Raw genomic sequence first — 16432 nt, forward strand, 5'->3', positions numbered from 1 at the left:
TAGAGGGCCTTCCTCTCCTGTGCTGTCCCTCCACCCTCCCAAGCATGATGTCCCTCTCCAAGGACCAGTCTCTCCTCACAACATGTCCAAAGTATGGGAAGAAGGAAGTTAGTATAACAATAAAGGCCCAAGTTTGCTTGCTCATGGTGGATATGTGTGCACATGAACACTCATTTTATTCTCTTCTAGCTTTCCAATAGGTTGACATTCCAGTGGTCCTTTGTGGTAGACAGCTTTAATAAAATAGCCTTTGTTATCTGCCCTTTCTCTTTCTCTTTATCATCTCACCACTCTCCTACCAAAATTCCTTACTCCACCCAAATAAACTATTTGCACTCCAATCTTACCCCTCCTCCCATTTCCCAGAATCTTCTCCTGGGGAATCCAAGACAAAACATTATCTGTCTTCATGCCACAGGAATCCCCTCTGCATGCCAACTGCTTATGGAGATTCTCCCGGAATACTAAGAGTGATAGCAAATATTCTTGATTTATAAATGCTTCAGTGTATTTGATAGCTAAAAAGGCCAGCCAGTTCTTTTTTCTCCTGTGTTGAAGCATGCCTCACAGTAAGCTATATACTTAAAGAGTGTTTGTAGATTTGTAACAATCTAGGGGGGAAAAAGATCACTTTCTTTTCTGTATTCCTCTCTCTTATCTTCCATGACTATAACTTAAGTCTTTTTTCTTAAAGCTACACTTTCTGATTCTAAAATGATATTGGCATAATATTTAAATTAACAAATAAAAGATTTCATTTAAGTCCATGCTAAATGAAATATGTGTACCATGAGTTGAAACCAACTCATAGGTGACCCACCAGCAGGTTTTCAGAGGCAGTACATTGCATGGAAAGATTTTGCCCATTTTTCTCCTGCAGAGCAGCTAGTAGAATCGAGCCATGTGACTTTGGGTTTGGCAGCACAATTCCTTAACACTAAGTCACTAGATATCCTTTCATGAATCAAAATCTTCCATAGGGAAGAATCTATAGATTCCTTTGGTTGTTGTAAAATAACACTACATAGTCTTGAACATGATTCTCTATTTCTAGAGGATTCTAATTGTCTCTATTATTTCTCTGTAATAAAATACAACAAACTACTAGCTCTCTTGTACTTCTAGGTAATGATAACCATGTGGCCACTAAAATTCCTAGAATTATTTTTCTGTTTTAATTCTTTTAAAACAAGGACTTCTTAAGGAAGTAAATTTTTAAAGAGTCAAAAAAGAATTAAATATTGAATACATTTTAAAATCTCAATAAGTAATCAATTGATAAGTAATCAATCAGACCGTAACTAATTAGTAATTCTTCAGTTAATAGACTGTGAGAAACACAGGGAATCTTGGGGTAAGATAAAGAGGAAGTACTTGGAGGCTCAGGGTAATAGTTATGAAAGTCAGGAAAGAGTTTAATATATTAACAACTTGCACCATAGTACCAAGGTAAGCATTTTCAATATCAGTATTGCATCCTTGAAAGAGTTCTACTTTACAGAATAAAATCTATTCCCAACAAACCTGGAGCCTTGTAGTTTCTGAAGTTGATGTTGGCCAGAACAAAGTGGATAATAGTTGGACAATCTCTCTCCACATCTGGGTTCTTGGGTTTAAAGACATAGCACTCCTTCAATCCTTCCCGGTCAAACACATAAGGATCAATCTTCGGAAAGGGGAGCTTATTCATCTTAGCCCATTTTTCTGCAAGTAGAAGTTCCTAAGGAGAGGGGAGGAGGGAAATAACATGAAGTGTGTGTAAGATATTTTAGTCTTTATTTGCTCTTTTCATCAGGTTGTTATGTGTTGTGAAGTCGTCTGTGACTCAGCTACCCTGTGCACGACAGCTCTGAACTGTGTCCTATCATGAGTCAATCTCACTGTCTCCTACACACCTATAACCCATTACCTCTGTTACCGGGTCAATCCATCTCCTCCTGGTTCTTCCTCTCTTGCACTGTCCCTCCATTTTCTCAAGTATGATGTCCCCCTCCAAGGACTAGTCCTTTCTGGCCACATGCCCAAAGTATTTCAGACAGAACTTCAAAATCCCTGCTTCCAAGAAACAACTTGGTTTCACCCTCTTCAGGACACACTTGTTTGTTCTCTTGGAAGTCTATAGCATATTCAGTACTCTTCTCCAGGACCACAACTCAAAGGCATCAGTTCTTCTGTCATCCTGAGCCACTGTCCAGCTCTTGATGTGTAATTAGTAATTGTGAAGATCATGGCCTGTGCACCTTAGTCTGTAGATTGATACTGTTGCTTTTTAGCACTCTGGAGAGAAAAGATGACACCTCAATGTCCATTATCCAACAATCTGTTACCATTGAGTGAGAAACAACTCCTACCTAACCATCCAGTGGCTTTTGGAGGCTGTAAAATGCAATGGGGGAGACTGGTTGTTTGTTGTTTTTGGTTGGGGTTTTTTTTCCCCTCACAAAGATGCTGACTGATTCAGATCAACAAAGAGGTGCTCCCTTGGGTTAACAGCTACAAGCTACACCACCACCAGAGCTCTCTATAGTATTTATTACATTTCCAATACATGCTAGCAATGGACTGTTTGCTAAGATGAATGATGTCCCTATTCTGAAGAGACTCATCAAACTCAATCTCCACACACGTGTGTGCACAAATACAAACAGGATATATACATAAAAATAAAAAGATATGTGCCCTCAGAACCCTTTACAAATAAAATGACGATGACGATGATGATGATGATGATGATGATGAAGGCATTTGAAAAGCTACTGATGAACTAAACTGAAGTTAGGTTGATGTAATGGCAGTAAATTGCATGAGATTTTTCCCTTTGGAGTAAAATAAACTGAGGAAGTAGAATGAAGTACTAGCTATTACTGTCTTTTACCAACATTAACTTTACCAAAGTGTAAGATGTCCACCAAAGTGTACATTTGATATATGTAAACAGATTTGTGTTATGTGAAATCACACAACTCCCCCACCCCATTCCTGCTTTTCTTTGCTCTAGCTTAAGAGGAGAAGTTGGTGTCTGGCTCCTGTATGTTGTTATTCTGTGTGTGCTGGCTATGACTAGCCCATACAGAGGTTAGGTGAAGGGTATGGCATATTGTGGCAGTGCTTTTACACATCAGCTCTCTTCCTGGTGAAGATATCCACTGTCATGAGAATAAGAAAACTCATGGAACAGACCTGGTGCAGCTGAGTTGTATCTGTTAACCACCTAATACAGCTGAGAAATACATGTTTGCTAATAGCCACTGAGATTTTTGGCATGGTTTTCCCCCTGCATCAATGCTGATTAATACAATGAATAAGCAAGGGGGGGAAAGGAAGTAATAGTACTTAAATCAATATATCTCATTAACATACATTTCTATGAGTTCTCTGACCTTAGTCACCTTTTTTTTAAAAAAAATACTTCTAAATTTTTAGCTTTTACTATGATTTTAGTGAAAGTTTAAAGAACATACTGTTTTTCAATCATTCATGCACATTTGTACCATAATTTTAATTGTAATACCCAAAGTCTGATCTCACCCTTCACCCATATCAATAAATATTTATGGTTATTAATGTTCTACTCTGGGAAGAGTATTCTTATAATTAATTTTCTACTCCTCTCCCTGGTAACCATACTAGGATTATTCTTTCTATATGTAAACCTTTCTTTAGCTTTTGGTAACAATTGTCTTATATGATATTTGTCTTTTTATGACTGAAAGTCTCTTAGATTTATTATACTGAAATATAATGAGGAGCAACATTTTGAAAAATTCTAAAGAGAAAATATGGTGGAGAAATTATCATTATAGTCTTAAGTTTTAAATAATCTTGGCTTCTTTACACATTCCAGAAGGATTGTTTGCTACTTAAGTTCCAGTCTCTAAGTTAGGAATGGGAGAAACAGCTGTGAATAAATATTAACTCTCGGCCGATGATATTGAACTTGCAAGTTAAATGATTTTTATGTGCTGCAAAGTCAGAACCAACTCATCATAGCAGATCCTCCAGAAGATTTTCAGAGACTTCGAGTTACAAGGGAAAAGAGTGACCATTTTTTCTCTAGCAGAGAAATTGGTGGATTCAAATTGCATGCCTTTGGTGTAGCAGCAGCACAGTCCTTAAACACTTGGCTACCAGAGCTCCAAGTGAAACAGAGCACTCAAATAATATTTCCTGTGTAAAATCACAATAAAGTCTATAAGGGGGAAAAATTACAGTTCACCATAAGATTTTATTATACAGCTGGGTTATTTCCTCAGAGGTTTATTTATTCATTCAAGATTTGTTATTGAGCACATACTAGTAACCCATGTATAAAAGAAGTTATCTCTAAACCTTGGAGCAGCACACAGATCAGTGGATGAGATGAAACAAAGATATTATAATAACATATAACAGCACATCAAGATTGATGAACAGTAAAGTAGCTGGTTTGTGTATCTTAAAATGCCCAGCTTAAACAAGAAGTCTTAAGTCACTAGCTGGGTGACTTGGCCATATATCTCAATGACATCAGATCAACAAGGAAGAAATTCTTTTCTGGGTGACAGTATGTACTGGCATTCCTCTAACAGCTCTTTGAGGTTCTGTAAGTAAAAAAAATCAAACAAATAAGGAACTGGTTTGTACTATCCCTGAAAGAGCAGGCTTCATATTTCATTTACTCTACATTTCACTGGTTTCTTATTTCTAAGAAACTCATTTTCTACATCTGGAAAACAAAACAAGTAACTATTTTCTTCCTTCTAGGATTGCTGGGAGAAATAAACACAGTAATGTATAAAGAACTCGGTAGTCAGAGTGCTTTCTGCCTCATTTACAGTTACCTGAACCAGTGACTGGCAGAACTTCCCCCCTTTCCATCAGAGGAGTCTGACCCACAGACCTGCCTGTGTGAACATGACTCAGAAAGGTGGGGCGGAGGTTGAGCAGCAGAGGGAGTCAGTCACATCCGACCAGGACAACGAAGCTCCCAGGCGATGCCAGGATTCAAGAAGGCTAATGGAAAGCCATCAGCAATCATCCTCCTTTCAGTTTCCAGCAAGACTCATAATGTGTCTTGCTCAGAATAGTCAGGACTGTGAGCAGAAGGAAGGACTCCAGGAGCGTAGCAAGCTCCAGAGCCTGGAGTGGGGTGCAGTCATGATCTCTACTCCCTCCTCTGCTTTCTCTTCTGAGTCTTCCCTGATTTGGGGATCCCTGGAGGTGGAGACTATTTTGGGACCCCAGAGGTCCCAGGGTGCCTCCTCCTCCCCAGAGGCCATCTCAGCTGAGAACATGAGCTGTCTGGAAGGGAAGGGTGTTAGTAGTCCCAGGGCCTCGTCTAACACTGGGCGCAGGCACAGAACACAGGATAGTATGGAATTTGGTACATTTCCGGCTCTTCAAGTATCAGTGTGAGAAGCCTACCAATAAAGAAGAGATCCTGACTCTGGTCATCCAAAGAAGGTATGAGAGGCATTTCTCCAGAGACAGCACTGGAGATCATGCAGATGGTCCTTGGTGTGGAAGTGAAGGAAGCAAACCCCACTTCCCACTCCTGTGTTCTGTTCCCCTGCCTCAGGCTCACTTAGGACAAGATGGTGGGATTTCCTTGTCCAGAGCTTGCCCAAGAATGGCCTCCTGATCACAGTCCTGAGTGTCGCCTTCCTAAAAGGCAGCTGTGCCAGTGAAAAGAAGATCTGATGGATGTGCACTTTACTAATGGGGAGCCCCACAAGCTCCTCATCCAATAATGAATGAAGAATTGGGTATTTAAAGGTTAGACGGTCAACCTCCAGGTTATGAAGACTGGTGGGGCCAGTGAGTTCAAAAAGTCCTGGAGTATCTGATCAAGATCAGAGGAACTGACATAAGTTCCCTCCCCCAGCCATTAGTTGCAGGCTCTGAGAGAGGGGAGGCAAAAAGAATCAGTCCCAGATGAAATGAGGGCTCTCAGTAGGTCCCTTGGTAGTAACCCTTGAAGGCCATTATCTACCATTTCCTAACGCTTAGGCCTGGGGACAAACTTCCCTGTGAGACTGAAGAGGGTGGTCAGCCTTCAACGTAGCGGCAAGCCACGGAGGGTGTGAAGGAGGGATGGGAGAGCACAGAGCATGTTGTTGTTCTGGTTCTAGAGGACTCAATGTGGATCCTCTTCTGTGTCTTCCTCCAGTAATTTTCCAACTCTTGTTCCTTTTAATAGTTTGAACTTAAAACAAAACATAACAATTACCCACCCCAAAACTCAGTAGTTTAGACTCTGTTAAACTGGTATTTTAAAGCAGCACATTCAGCTTAATAAACAATTCCATTCAAGAACAATAAACATTCACTTCCGCTTTCACTGCTCTGGAGGCTTGCTTCTGGAATATTGTTGTTGTCACTGTGTGCCATCGAATCAGAGCCGACCCACAGCTGACCCTTCAGTGGGTTTTTAGAATCAGTAAATCATATGAGAGGATATCACCCATGATGGATTCAAACCATATGCCTTTGGGTTGGCAGCACAACCCAAGTGGTAAGGATACCGCAAAGCCACAAGACCTCCCTGGAATATGGTGAAATTTAAATTACTCAGCTCTCTCTCAATATCAAATGAATCTTTACAATAAATAGTAAAAGAAAAAAGAGAGTGATAGTATTAAGAAAAAAATTATAGTCATAATCTGAGAGAAAAAAAAAAGAACTGTATAATTATAAAGGGATTTTTTTTTTACACCATTGAGCAACAGATGACCGTGTTTCACAGAAAACCCCATACACAGATGACTAATTCCTTGTCTGAAACTTGAGGAAACTTTTATCACAGAGCTTCTGTTAGGTTGAATTATTCAGCTTGCTATTTCTTGTCTGGCTCATTCACAAGTGTTCACTCAAGATTATTCAACATTCAAATAAAAACCAAAAGTTCACTCCATGGCTAAATTGCGTGAGGGCAAGGCAAAGGAGTTTTCTACATGTTTACAAACATGACTCAAGAAGTATGACCAATGATGTGTGGAGAAAGAGGAAAAAGAGTTGCGTGATAAACCACACGGAATTGGGAAGAAATGGAAACTTTCTCTTTTCCTTATGTGATCCTAATGTGGAAAAGATTAAAAAGTGATGAGTATAGAAACAGAGCTTACGTAATGGAAAAACATCTCCTTTTTGATGTCTCCTTCCTCCTCTTGTAAAAACTATGACACTATGACACAAAAGATGAGTATAGCAGAGTAGTTTAAGAAAATATTTTTGGAAGATTACTGTGACCAACCAAGATGCTGACCTACAGATGAGAACAATATGCCAAAAAAGGATGCTATTATGCTTCCTCATTTTGAATAATCTTTTGGAATACCAGGTACTTCATAATTCCTTCAACAAATTCACAGTAAAATGGCTTTTTAAAAACTTCCCATGAGCGCTGGTGGCCTAGTGGCAAGAAGAGGCACTGCAATCCCAGAGGTATGTGGTTCAAATCCACCAGATGCTTTTCTGGAGAAGGAGGGACAATCTCCTCCTGTACCAGTCAGATCCAATTTGAGGGTATACACACACACAAATAATAAAATAAAATTAAAAAAAAAAACCAAAAAAACTTCCCATGAAGTTCATTCTGAATAAAAGAAATTCCAAGAATATCAGAGCAGAACTGTGCCACATGAAGGCTTTTTAAATATATTTTTTTCATTGTTGAACATTTTCTTCCTCCATCCCATCCCCCTTCCCCAATCCACCACACAATGCACCACTTGATCCAGATCGCTGTCATACATGTAATGCCTAATTACATATTCTTTTCAGACAGTTCTTCCCCTCATTTGTTATAATACTGTGTTTATTATCTATCCACTCTTTTCCCATTCTCTCCTCAGCACTTGTATTTCTGTTCTCTTTTGTAACAGCGGTGCTATGCAGTGTTTGTCTTTTTGGGACTGAGATACTTCCCTCAGCATAATGTCCTTCAGGCTCTCCCTTGTTGGGCAATCTTTTATGAGTTCATTGTTATTTTTTTTTTTTAAATCACATCTCCAGTTCTTTCCATGGACGTGTCTCCAGTGGATTAAAAATGCCAACCTGTGGTCTGCAGCATTACTTGTTTGCACAATCCAGGGACTCCCTAGCACTAAGCAAAAACATTTTCTATACAGAGAACATCATAGCAATCTTATTCAAAGTGATACTTTGTAAAATATTTTGTAGCATTTTAAATATTTAAACATAATGAAAGTTTTCAAGGATAGGAGGAATAATTGAAATATCAAACATATTGAAACCATAGTAAATTATCTAAAACATTTAAAAATGAATTACCATTTGAATAGGGAACACAAAATCCTCTCCCTCTGAACAAACCTAGAATCTCTGCCTTTGTAATACTGGGAAGAGAGGCAGTATTGCCATTGCTCTTAGGCAACATTGAGTTAGTGCCTCATCAGAGTAACTCTACAAAACAGAATGAAACTCTATCCAATCCTGTATCATCTTCCAAATCTCTGCAGTGCTTAAGCCCATTGTTCTGTCACTGTGTCGATTCATCTCTTTGAGGGTCTCCTTCTCTTTCTCTGATCCTTAATCATTCCCAGCATGTTGTCTTTTTCCAAGGACTGGCCTCTCTTGACAATATGCACAAAGTATGTTAGGCAAAGTCTCATCAACCTTGCCTCTAAGATACACCCTGGTTGGACTTCCTCCAAGACAAATTTGTGCGTTCTTTTGGCAGGCCATATTGTTGTTGTAGTTAGATGTCATCGAGTCATGTATGAATCATAATGACCCTATGAACAATCCTGCCTTATCCTCCTCTGTCATACTTGGGCGCATTGCTACAGTCATGTCAATCCATCTGGTTGAGGGTCTTCCCCTCATTCGCTAACCCCTTACCTTTCCAAACAAGATGTCCCTTTGGAAAGAACAGCCATTCCTAACAGCATGCCTAACATATGTAAGATGAAGCTTTGGCATCCTTGCCTTCAGGGAACACTGTGACTGTACTTTCTCTAAGACATATCTGTTTATACTTTCTGTAGACCATGGTATATTCAGTAATCTTCTCCAACATCACAACTCAAGGCATTGATTCTTCTGTCATCCTTATTCATTTTCCAGTTCTCAGATGCATAATAAGTGACTGAAAAGACCAATGACCTTATTCAGATACACCTTAGTCTTTAAACTGGCATCATTGCTCATTTGTATTTTGGAGAGGTCCCTGAAAGCAGATATTCCCAATGCAACACCCTTTGATTTCTTGACTACTAGTATCACGAGTTTTGATTGTGGATCCAAGTAAGTTGAAATTGTTGACAACTTCAATCTTTCTTTTTCCCTCTGACTATTAGCCCATGGGTGAGGATTTTTGTCTTCTTGAAGTTGAAATGCTATCCATATTGAAGGCTGCGTTCTTTGATTATCTGCAGCAAGCATTTCAAGTTCTATTCACTTTCAGCAAGCAAAGTTGTGTCAGCTGCAATAACGTAGGTTGTTGAGTCTTCCCTCAATCCTGATGCCACATTTTTCTTCATGGAGTCCACCTTCTTGAATGATATGCTCAGCATACAGATAGAATAGGTATGGCAAAAGACTGCAGCCTGACCTACAGCTTTCTTGATTTTAAGCCATGCCCTTTAACTCTTGTTCTTTAATATTATTCATTCAAAGGCATAATTCAAAGGCATCAATTTTCATCTGTTCATCTTTATTCATTTTCCACCTTTCAGATGCATACAAAGCAACTTGAAAAGACTATGGCTTGGGCCAGGTGCACCATTATCTTTAAATTCACATCCTTGACATATTTTCCCAGTGCAACATGTCTTGATTTCTTACCTGCTTCTACCATTAGTTTTGATTGTGTATCCCAATAAAATGAAATTGTTGAAAACGTCAATATTTTCCTAACTATTATGATGTTGCTTGTTGGTTCAGTGGTGAGGATTTTATTTTCTTGATACTGAGATGTAATCCATTTTGAAAGCTATCGTCTTTGGCTCTTCTTCTGTATGTGCTTTACGTTTTCTTTACTTCCTGCTAGCAAGGTTGTGTCATCTGCATTACAGAGGTTGCTGATGAGTCTTCCTCCAATCCTGATGCCATCATCTTCATATAGTCCAGCTTCTCAAAACATTCAGTTAACATTTACCATTGAATAGTATGAATAGGTATTGAATCGGTAGGCCAGGGATGCAACCCTGACATACACATTTCCTGATTTTAAACCATCCACTGTTCCCTTGTTCCATTTAAACATTTATTTTTTTGTCCGTGTATAAGTTTTACATGAATACAATTAAATATTCTGGGACTCCCGTTCTTTTCAAAGGTATCCACAATTATCAAATATTTATTTGCCTATACTGCATATTTTTAGAGACTTGTGGAAAACTTGCAATTTTTGTGTTTAGTTACCATTTGAACTTGAAGCAAAACTCACACGGATGGCTTAACTCTCAGTCAAACATAATATGTGTAAGGTATTCTTTAGAATAACCAAGTATATAAGGTGAAAACAGTAGCTTTTGCTCAAGGATAAATGCCTAAAGACAGGGAGGGGTAGGATATGTGTGTATTGTAATTAATGCTATAAAAGAAAATGTTGACAAATACTGAAATGAAAAATCAATTTGCTTTGTAAAATTTCACTTAAATCACAATGAAAAAGAAAAATAATAATTCTAACATGTCACTCTTTTTAAGATTAAAATATCCAAACTCCAACTGCTCTCCAATAGCTAACTACAGAATTCTATGTACATGTTGTTTTATTACTTAACTATGATACCTCAATGAGGCAAAAACTTACATTTTTCTTTTAATACTTTTCCTAAAATAAGATGTTTTTGTTGTTGTTGTTATGTGCCATCAAGTCACTTGCGACTCCTAGTGACCATATGTACAACAGCCCTAAACTCTGCTCTGTCCTGTGCCAATCGTACTGCCTCTGACACACCCATCCCGATTACCCCAGTCACTGAATCAATCCATCTCATAGAGGGCCTTCCTCTCCTGCGCTGTCCTTCCACCCTCCCGAGCATGATGTCCCTCTTCAAGGACTGGTTCCTCCTTACAACATGTCCAAAGTATGTCAGACGAAGCCCCAGAATCCTTGCCTCCAAGAAGTAGCCTGGTTTAACCCTCTCTAGAATGAATCTGTTTGTTTTCTTGGCAGTCCATGGTACATTCAATACTCTTCTCCAGCACCACAGCTCAAAGCTGATTTTAATGCACCAACTTATATCCATGACCAATGTTAAAGAAAAATCCCATTAAAAATGCCAACAAAAATATCTGCATTATAAACAGCTAACAGTTGTTAAATGATTAACAACAAAAACTTGACAAGATGCTAGAGAGATGCTTTCCTTCTATAAATTAATAGTAGAATCATGACTTATTACCAGCCTCATTTCTGTTGCCAACTCCATGTTTTCCAACTACCGACTCTGCATTCTTTCCAGTCTACTAATATAACTAAACAATCCTCAGCATCACTTACATTGATGCTATTAACTTTCAAAAAAATTTCAAAGAAAATGTTTCATAATTAGTTACCTTTTATAAAAATCTATGAAATCTATATATAGCTCAATTATATGATGAAAATTAATTTTTACAGTTCAACCTCAAAATAGAAGATTATTAATGATGTGTTAAGTCACCTGAGACTCAGAAGAACCCTATGTACAACAGCTCTGAGGCCTGCCTTCTTCTGAGCCAGTCTCACTGATTCCGACACACCAAACACTACTGGTCTAGTCACTATATCAATCCATCTCATCTGAGTTATTCCTCTCCTGTGCTGTCTCTCCACCATTCCGAGCATGATGTCCTTCTTCAAGGATCAGTCCCTCCTGACCACATGCCCAGAGTATGTGAGACACAGCCTCAAAATCCTAGCCTCCAAGGAGAAACTTGGTTTCACTCTCTCCAAGACAGACCTATTTGTTTTCTTGGTGGCCCATGGTATGTTCAAGACTCTTCTCCAGCACCACAACTCAAAGGCGGCATCACTTCTTCTTCTGTTATCCTTAGTCATTGTCCAGTTCTCTGATGCATAGCAAGTAATTGGGAAGACCACGCACACCTTAGTCTTTAGATTGCCATAGTTGCTACTTAGTACTCTGGAAAGGTCCCTGACAGCAGATTTACCTAATGCAATTCACCTTTTGAGTGCCTGACTGCTGTTGCCAAGAGTATTGATTGGGGAGTTGAGCAAGCTGTGACTCTTAACAACCTCAGTCTCTTCATCTATCATGGTGCTGCCAATCAGTCCAGTGGTGACAATCTTTAATTAATCTATTTACATAAAACTAATTAGCACATTGGAGTTTTTATCATCTTATCCAAATAAATATATATAGACTATAATCAGTTTTTTAATTTCAGAAGTATGTCTTGAAGAAAGTGACACGTGGGTGATTTTTAGAGGTGAATGCGATGAAGCTTTATCTCACAGAATTTGGGCATGTTGTTAGGTGGGGCTCAAAGCTGACAACAATTTCAGCTTACTTGGGTCTACAATCAACATTCTTGGCACCAACAGTCAGGAAATAAAAAAACCAAACTGCACTGGGAAAATTTGCTGTCAAGGATCTCTCTAGAGTGCTAAATAGCAATGATGTTAGTCTAGAAACCAAGGTGAACCGGATTTGGTCTATAGTCTTCATAATTATCTGTTATGCATCAGACAGTTAGACAATGACCAAAGAAGACAGAAGAAGAATTGATGCCTTTGAGTTGTGCTGGAGAAGACTATTGAACATATGATGGACTACCAAGAGAATAGTTCTGTTCTTAAGAAATATTCTCTAAGATTATAAATATGTAACAAAGCTAGAGCTATCAAAGAATAGTACAACACTGAGATAAAAATTGTTAGATGTGTGGAATGGAGTACAAATGATAAACTCAAAACAGATCTTAGTTCTGTGCTCTTAATTGCATGAATTTTTTGTAAAGAAATGATCACAAAATAATGTTACAACTTCTATGGAAGGTAGTCTGTTCTAATATACAATTATCATTTGACCTAGCTACTCCACTGCTAGGAATATACCTCAAAGGGAAATGTGTGTGTGTGTCAAAGAGATGTACGTACACACATCACAAAAGCAAAGGATTGGAAGCAGCTGAAATGTCCATCAGCAAATGAATGAATAGAGAAACTGGTACATTTATACAATGAAGTTTTACATCACAATGAAAAGCAATGAAGAAATTGTGAAACATTACACACATTGATGAGTCTAGAGGATGACATTTTGTTAAGTGAGATAATTCAGCTCACAAAAGGACAAATGCTGCATAAAACCGCTTTTTTCAAAAATAGGAGGATTATGGTGGAGAGAGGAGGAAAGATAGATAATAAATGAATGCTACTTGGAATAGCTGAAAGGAAGGTCAATATGAAAAGAAAGGATAATCAAGTACCATGAGTAAGTAACACAACAATCTGAAACAGGACATGCGCTGAAGAATTAAGATAGGCAAGGGGGAAATAAATCTGTATAAATGAGTGAATGAAAACCTAGGGTCTTTGCAAATTTCAATTCCAATAACAAATGAAACATAATGTTGGATAAAGCGTATAAATGGTATTATATTACTGAACATTCAGAATTTTCAGAAAGATCAATAAACTAACATACTTGTTTAGCATACTATACAAATAAAATTGATAATTTTCAAGAATATAAGCAATGCAAGAAGTCACAAAATCAATCTACTGCTGCTTCCCTAATGATTTGTTGTTGCTGTTAAGCGCCATCGAGTCATAGATGACTCAAAGCAACCCTATGAATGAAAGATCTGAACACTTGTATAACTTTCATCATTTCTCCAAGTTCATAGGGTTTCTGGAGGTGAGCTACTTCAGAAGTGGATGCCACTCCTGCTTCCAGGCTTATTTTGAATCGGAAGTTCCACCAAACACTGTTAACTATGGGTAACCATTATCGTATTTGACACATCAGTGTTACAGTGTTTAGCATCACAGCAACCATGAGTTACCTCTATACAGTAAATGAACAGACCAGTAAAGATTTATAGCTTTGAAAATCCTCTGGGGAGTTCTCCATAAAGTTTTTATGAGTCACAAGAAACATGTCAGTGAGCTTGGTTTCTGGTTAACACTCTCCTACTGGTGAGCTCTGGTGGCCTAGTGTGTACGGAGTTGGACCCAAAGGTCAGCAGTTCAAATCCACCAGCTGGTCTGTAGGAGAAAGATGAGTAATCTTCCTACTCAAATGGAATATAACAACATGAGCTCAGTATCTATAACTTGGATCACTCTAGTTCCTCAGATGTTCTGCTCACGGCCTTCCCCATGCTATTATATCCCTTTTCTTGTATTTCCCTGCACATCTACTCCAGTACACATTACACTATTTTTACACTGATCTCTTATACTAAGCTTACTGCTATAAACCCAACCAATTAGTGAAGATTTCATTTTAAAAAATTTCCCCCAAAATTGCTCTTGTGCAAAGACTTCACTACCGAAACATCAAAGTGTTATCATCAGGACTTATGTTCTGGAACTGATTGCTGCATATGGCACAACAAAGAATGCATGGGAGGACACTCAGAGGAATCAGAAGTACACAGAAGAATATTTTCATGCAGCAGTTTAGGAATCTGGTCCAAGCGTGATCATTCGTGTGTGTGTGTGTGTGTGTGTGTGTGTGTGTGTGTGTGTGTGCATGTGTGCGTCTACCGTCAAATTGGTATAAGAAGACATTGCCCTGCCTTCTACAGCACAGCATCTGGTGGATTCGAACCGCTTACCTCTAGGATTGCAGTGCAGCTTCGTGCCACTAGGCCACCAGAGCTCCCTATTTGAGTCAGTGGATTGTGTTGAGATGGAATAAACTAATGCAAATCCTTGCCATTTTTCATGTACAAATCCTTCATTGCTGTAAATTGTTCCGTTTCTTCAGTGTCCATGATTTCAAGCAAAAATTATCGTGCATCTATTTCAACTTGCTTTCTATCATAAGATCATATTTTTCAATACAAATTCCTTAAATGGACTGTACAGTCAATGCAGACTTTCCAACATCTCCTGAGACAAGAATGACTAACTTATATTCACTCATGGTGAAAAAAAACAAAAACAAAAACAAAAAAAACTAACCCAAGGGGAAAAAAAACAACCCACAAAAAATCTCTTACGCTGTCACTGGGTCCCTGCAGTCTGTGTTTCCTCCCACCTTGCACTCCTTGACAATCTCTGCGACAGTCCAGCTGGTAACACGCCTGACTCTGCGAGGTTTGGCGGGTGTCACCATCACCATTTTCCTAGCTTCCTCTCATTCTTTAAACAAATGCAGTCAGATTTCACAATAGTTTTCTTCTATTGGAAGTGCTCTTTTCCAGTTTTTCAAAGGCTTTTTGTCTTTAAATTAGCAACACAGTAAATTTCCCATTGTTTTCTTCCTAATATTTCTTAAAGCAGTCATTCTGCTAAGTGTTATTTTATTACTTATTCGCTTCTCAGAGTGCACACATTCCTTGGATGAGCTCAGTCACTTACATGGCTTCTACGATCCTTTACCTGCTGGTAATTCCCAAATATTTATATATTTAAGCTCATTTTCCTCACAGAGCTTCAGAGTTATTGATCTATCTTGATCAAGACTGACTTTACTGTAGGCCATGTAGAATAATTTAAAAGAGTTTTGAAGCAGGAGAATGAATGAATCAGGCCTGTGTTTTAGAAATACATGCAATAACAGGAAAAATGGGCTTAAAGGATAAGACATACAAAGAAAGACAGTAGACAGAATATTATATGCACAGTTCTTACCTTGAAAGGAGGACTGGAGTCACTGGGTCTTGCAGAAAAGTCAAAGGAAATGATGAGATCGACCCCTCTCTGAGGTCTCAGAACCAAGGGATAGGGCAGGTTAAAAGTGAGCCCACCGTCCACTACATGGATCTTTTTACTTTTGACATCCAAGGGTTCATATATTAGTTCAAATTCATCAGGATCTTAAAAAAAAAAAGGAAGAAATTAAGAAGAGGGGAAAGAGAATTGAAATTATTTACCCTTCACCATCACTTAGACCATAGAAACATTTGTTAATGAAATTTGTGAACAAAATTTCATAGAGTTCAGTCCCAGGCTTTGTAAACAGCGGCAGGCATGAATCCACTATGGGAGGTGGTACATTCATCATTGTCTCTCCTAGTGAGGGTGAAACCCAGTTGGCTTCTTGGAGGCAAAGATTTTGAAGCTCCATCTCACATACTTTGGACATGTGGCCAGGAGGGACCAGTCCTTAGAAAATGACATCATGCTTGAAAAGGTGGAGGGACAAAATTATTTGATGTTATACAAATAATGAAGTCCAAGTTTAAGTTGGGTGTCTGTGAAATAAAAGGATACACAGTTGTGGGGTGGATTAGTCTTACTTTTATATGCTTCATAAAAGGGAACTGTCCCCATCAATTATATCCATAGCAGTAAACAGCT

General features: G+C 38.5%; 1 protein-coding gene across 1 annotated transcript in view; it reads right to left on the minus strand.

Moving 5' to 3' along the window:
- LOC102855284 (cytosolic phospholipase A2-like) overlaps positions 1-16432 on the minus strand; it is a 167359-nt gene that overhangs the window by 16314 nt on the left and 134613 nt on the right. Inside the window, exons 14-15 of the mRNA XM_006897197.1 lie at positions 15764-15948; positions 1525-1720 (exon numbers count right to left, since the gene is read on the minus strand). Coding sequence (XP_006897259.1) covers positions 1525-1720; positions 15764-15948 — 381 coding nt within the window. The remainder of the gene's footprint in view (positions 1-1524; positions 1721-15763; positions 15949-16432) is intronic.

Source organism: Elephantulus edwardii, unplaced genomic scaffold (assembly GCF_000299155.1).
Source record: "Elephantulus edwardii isolate Elephantulus edwardi_28Jun2011 unplaced genomic scaffold, EleEdw1.0 scaffold00205, whole genome shotgun sequence".
NCBI classification, from domain to species: domain Eukaryota; kingdom Metazoa; phylum Chordata; class Mammalia; order Macroscelidea; family Macroscelididae; genus Elephantulus; species Elephantulus edwardii.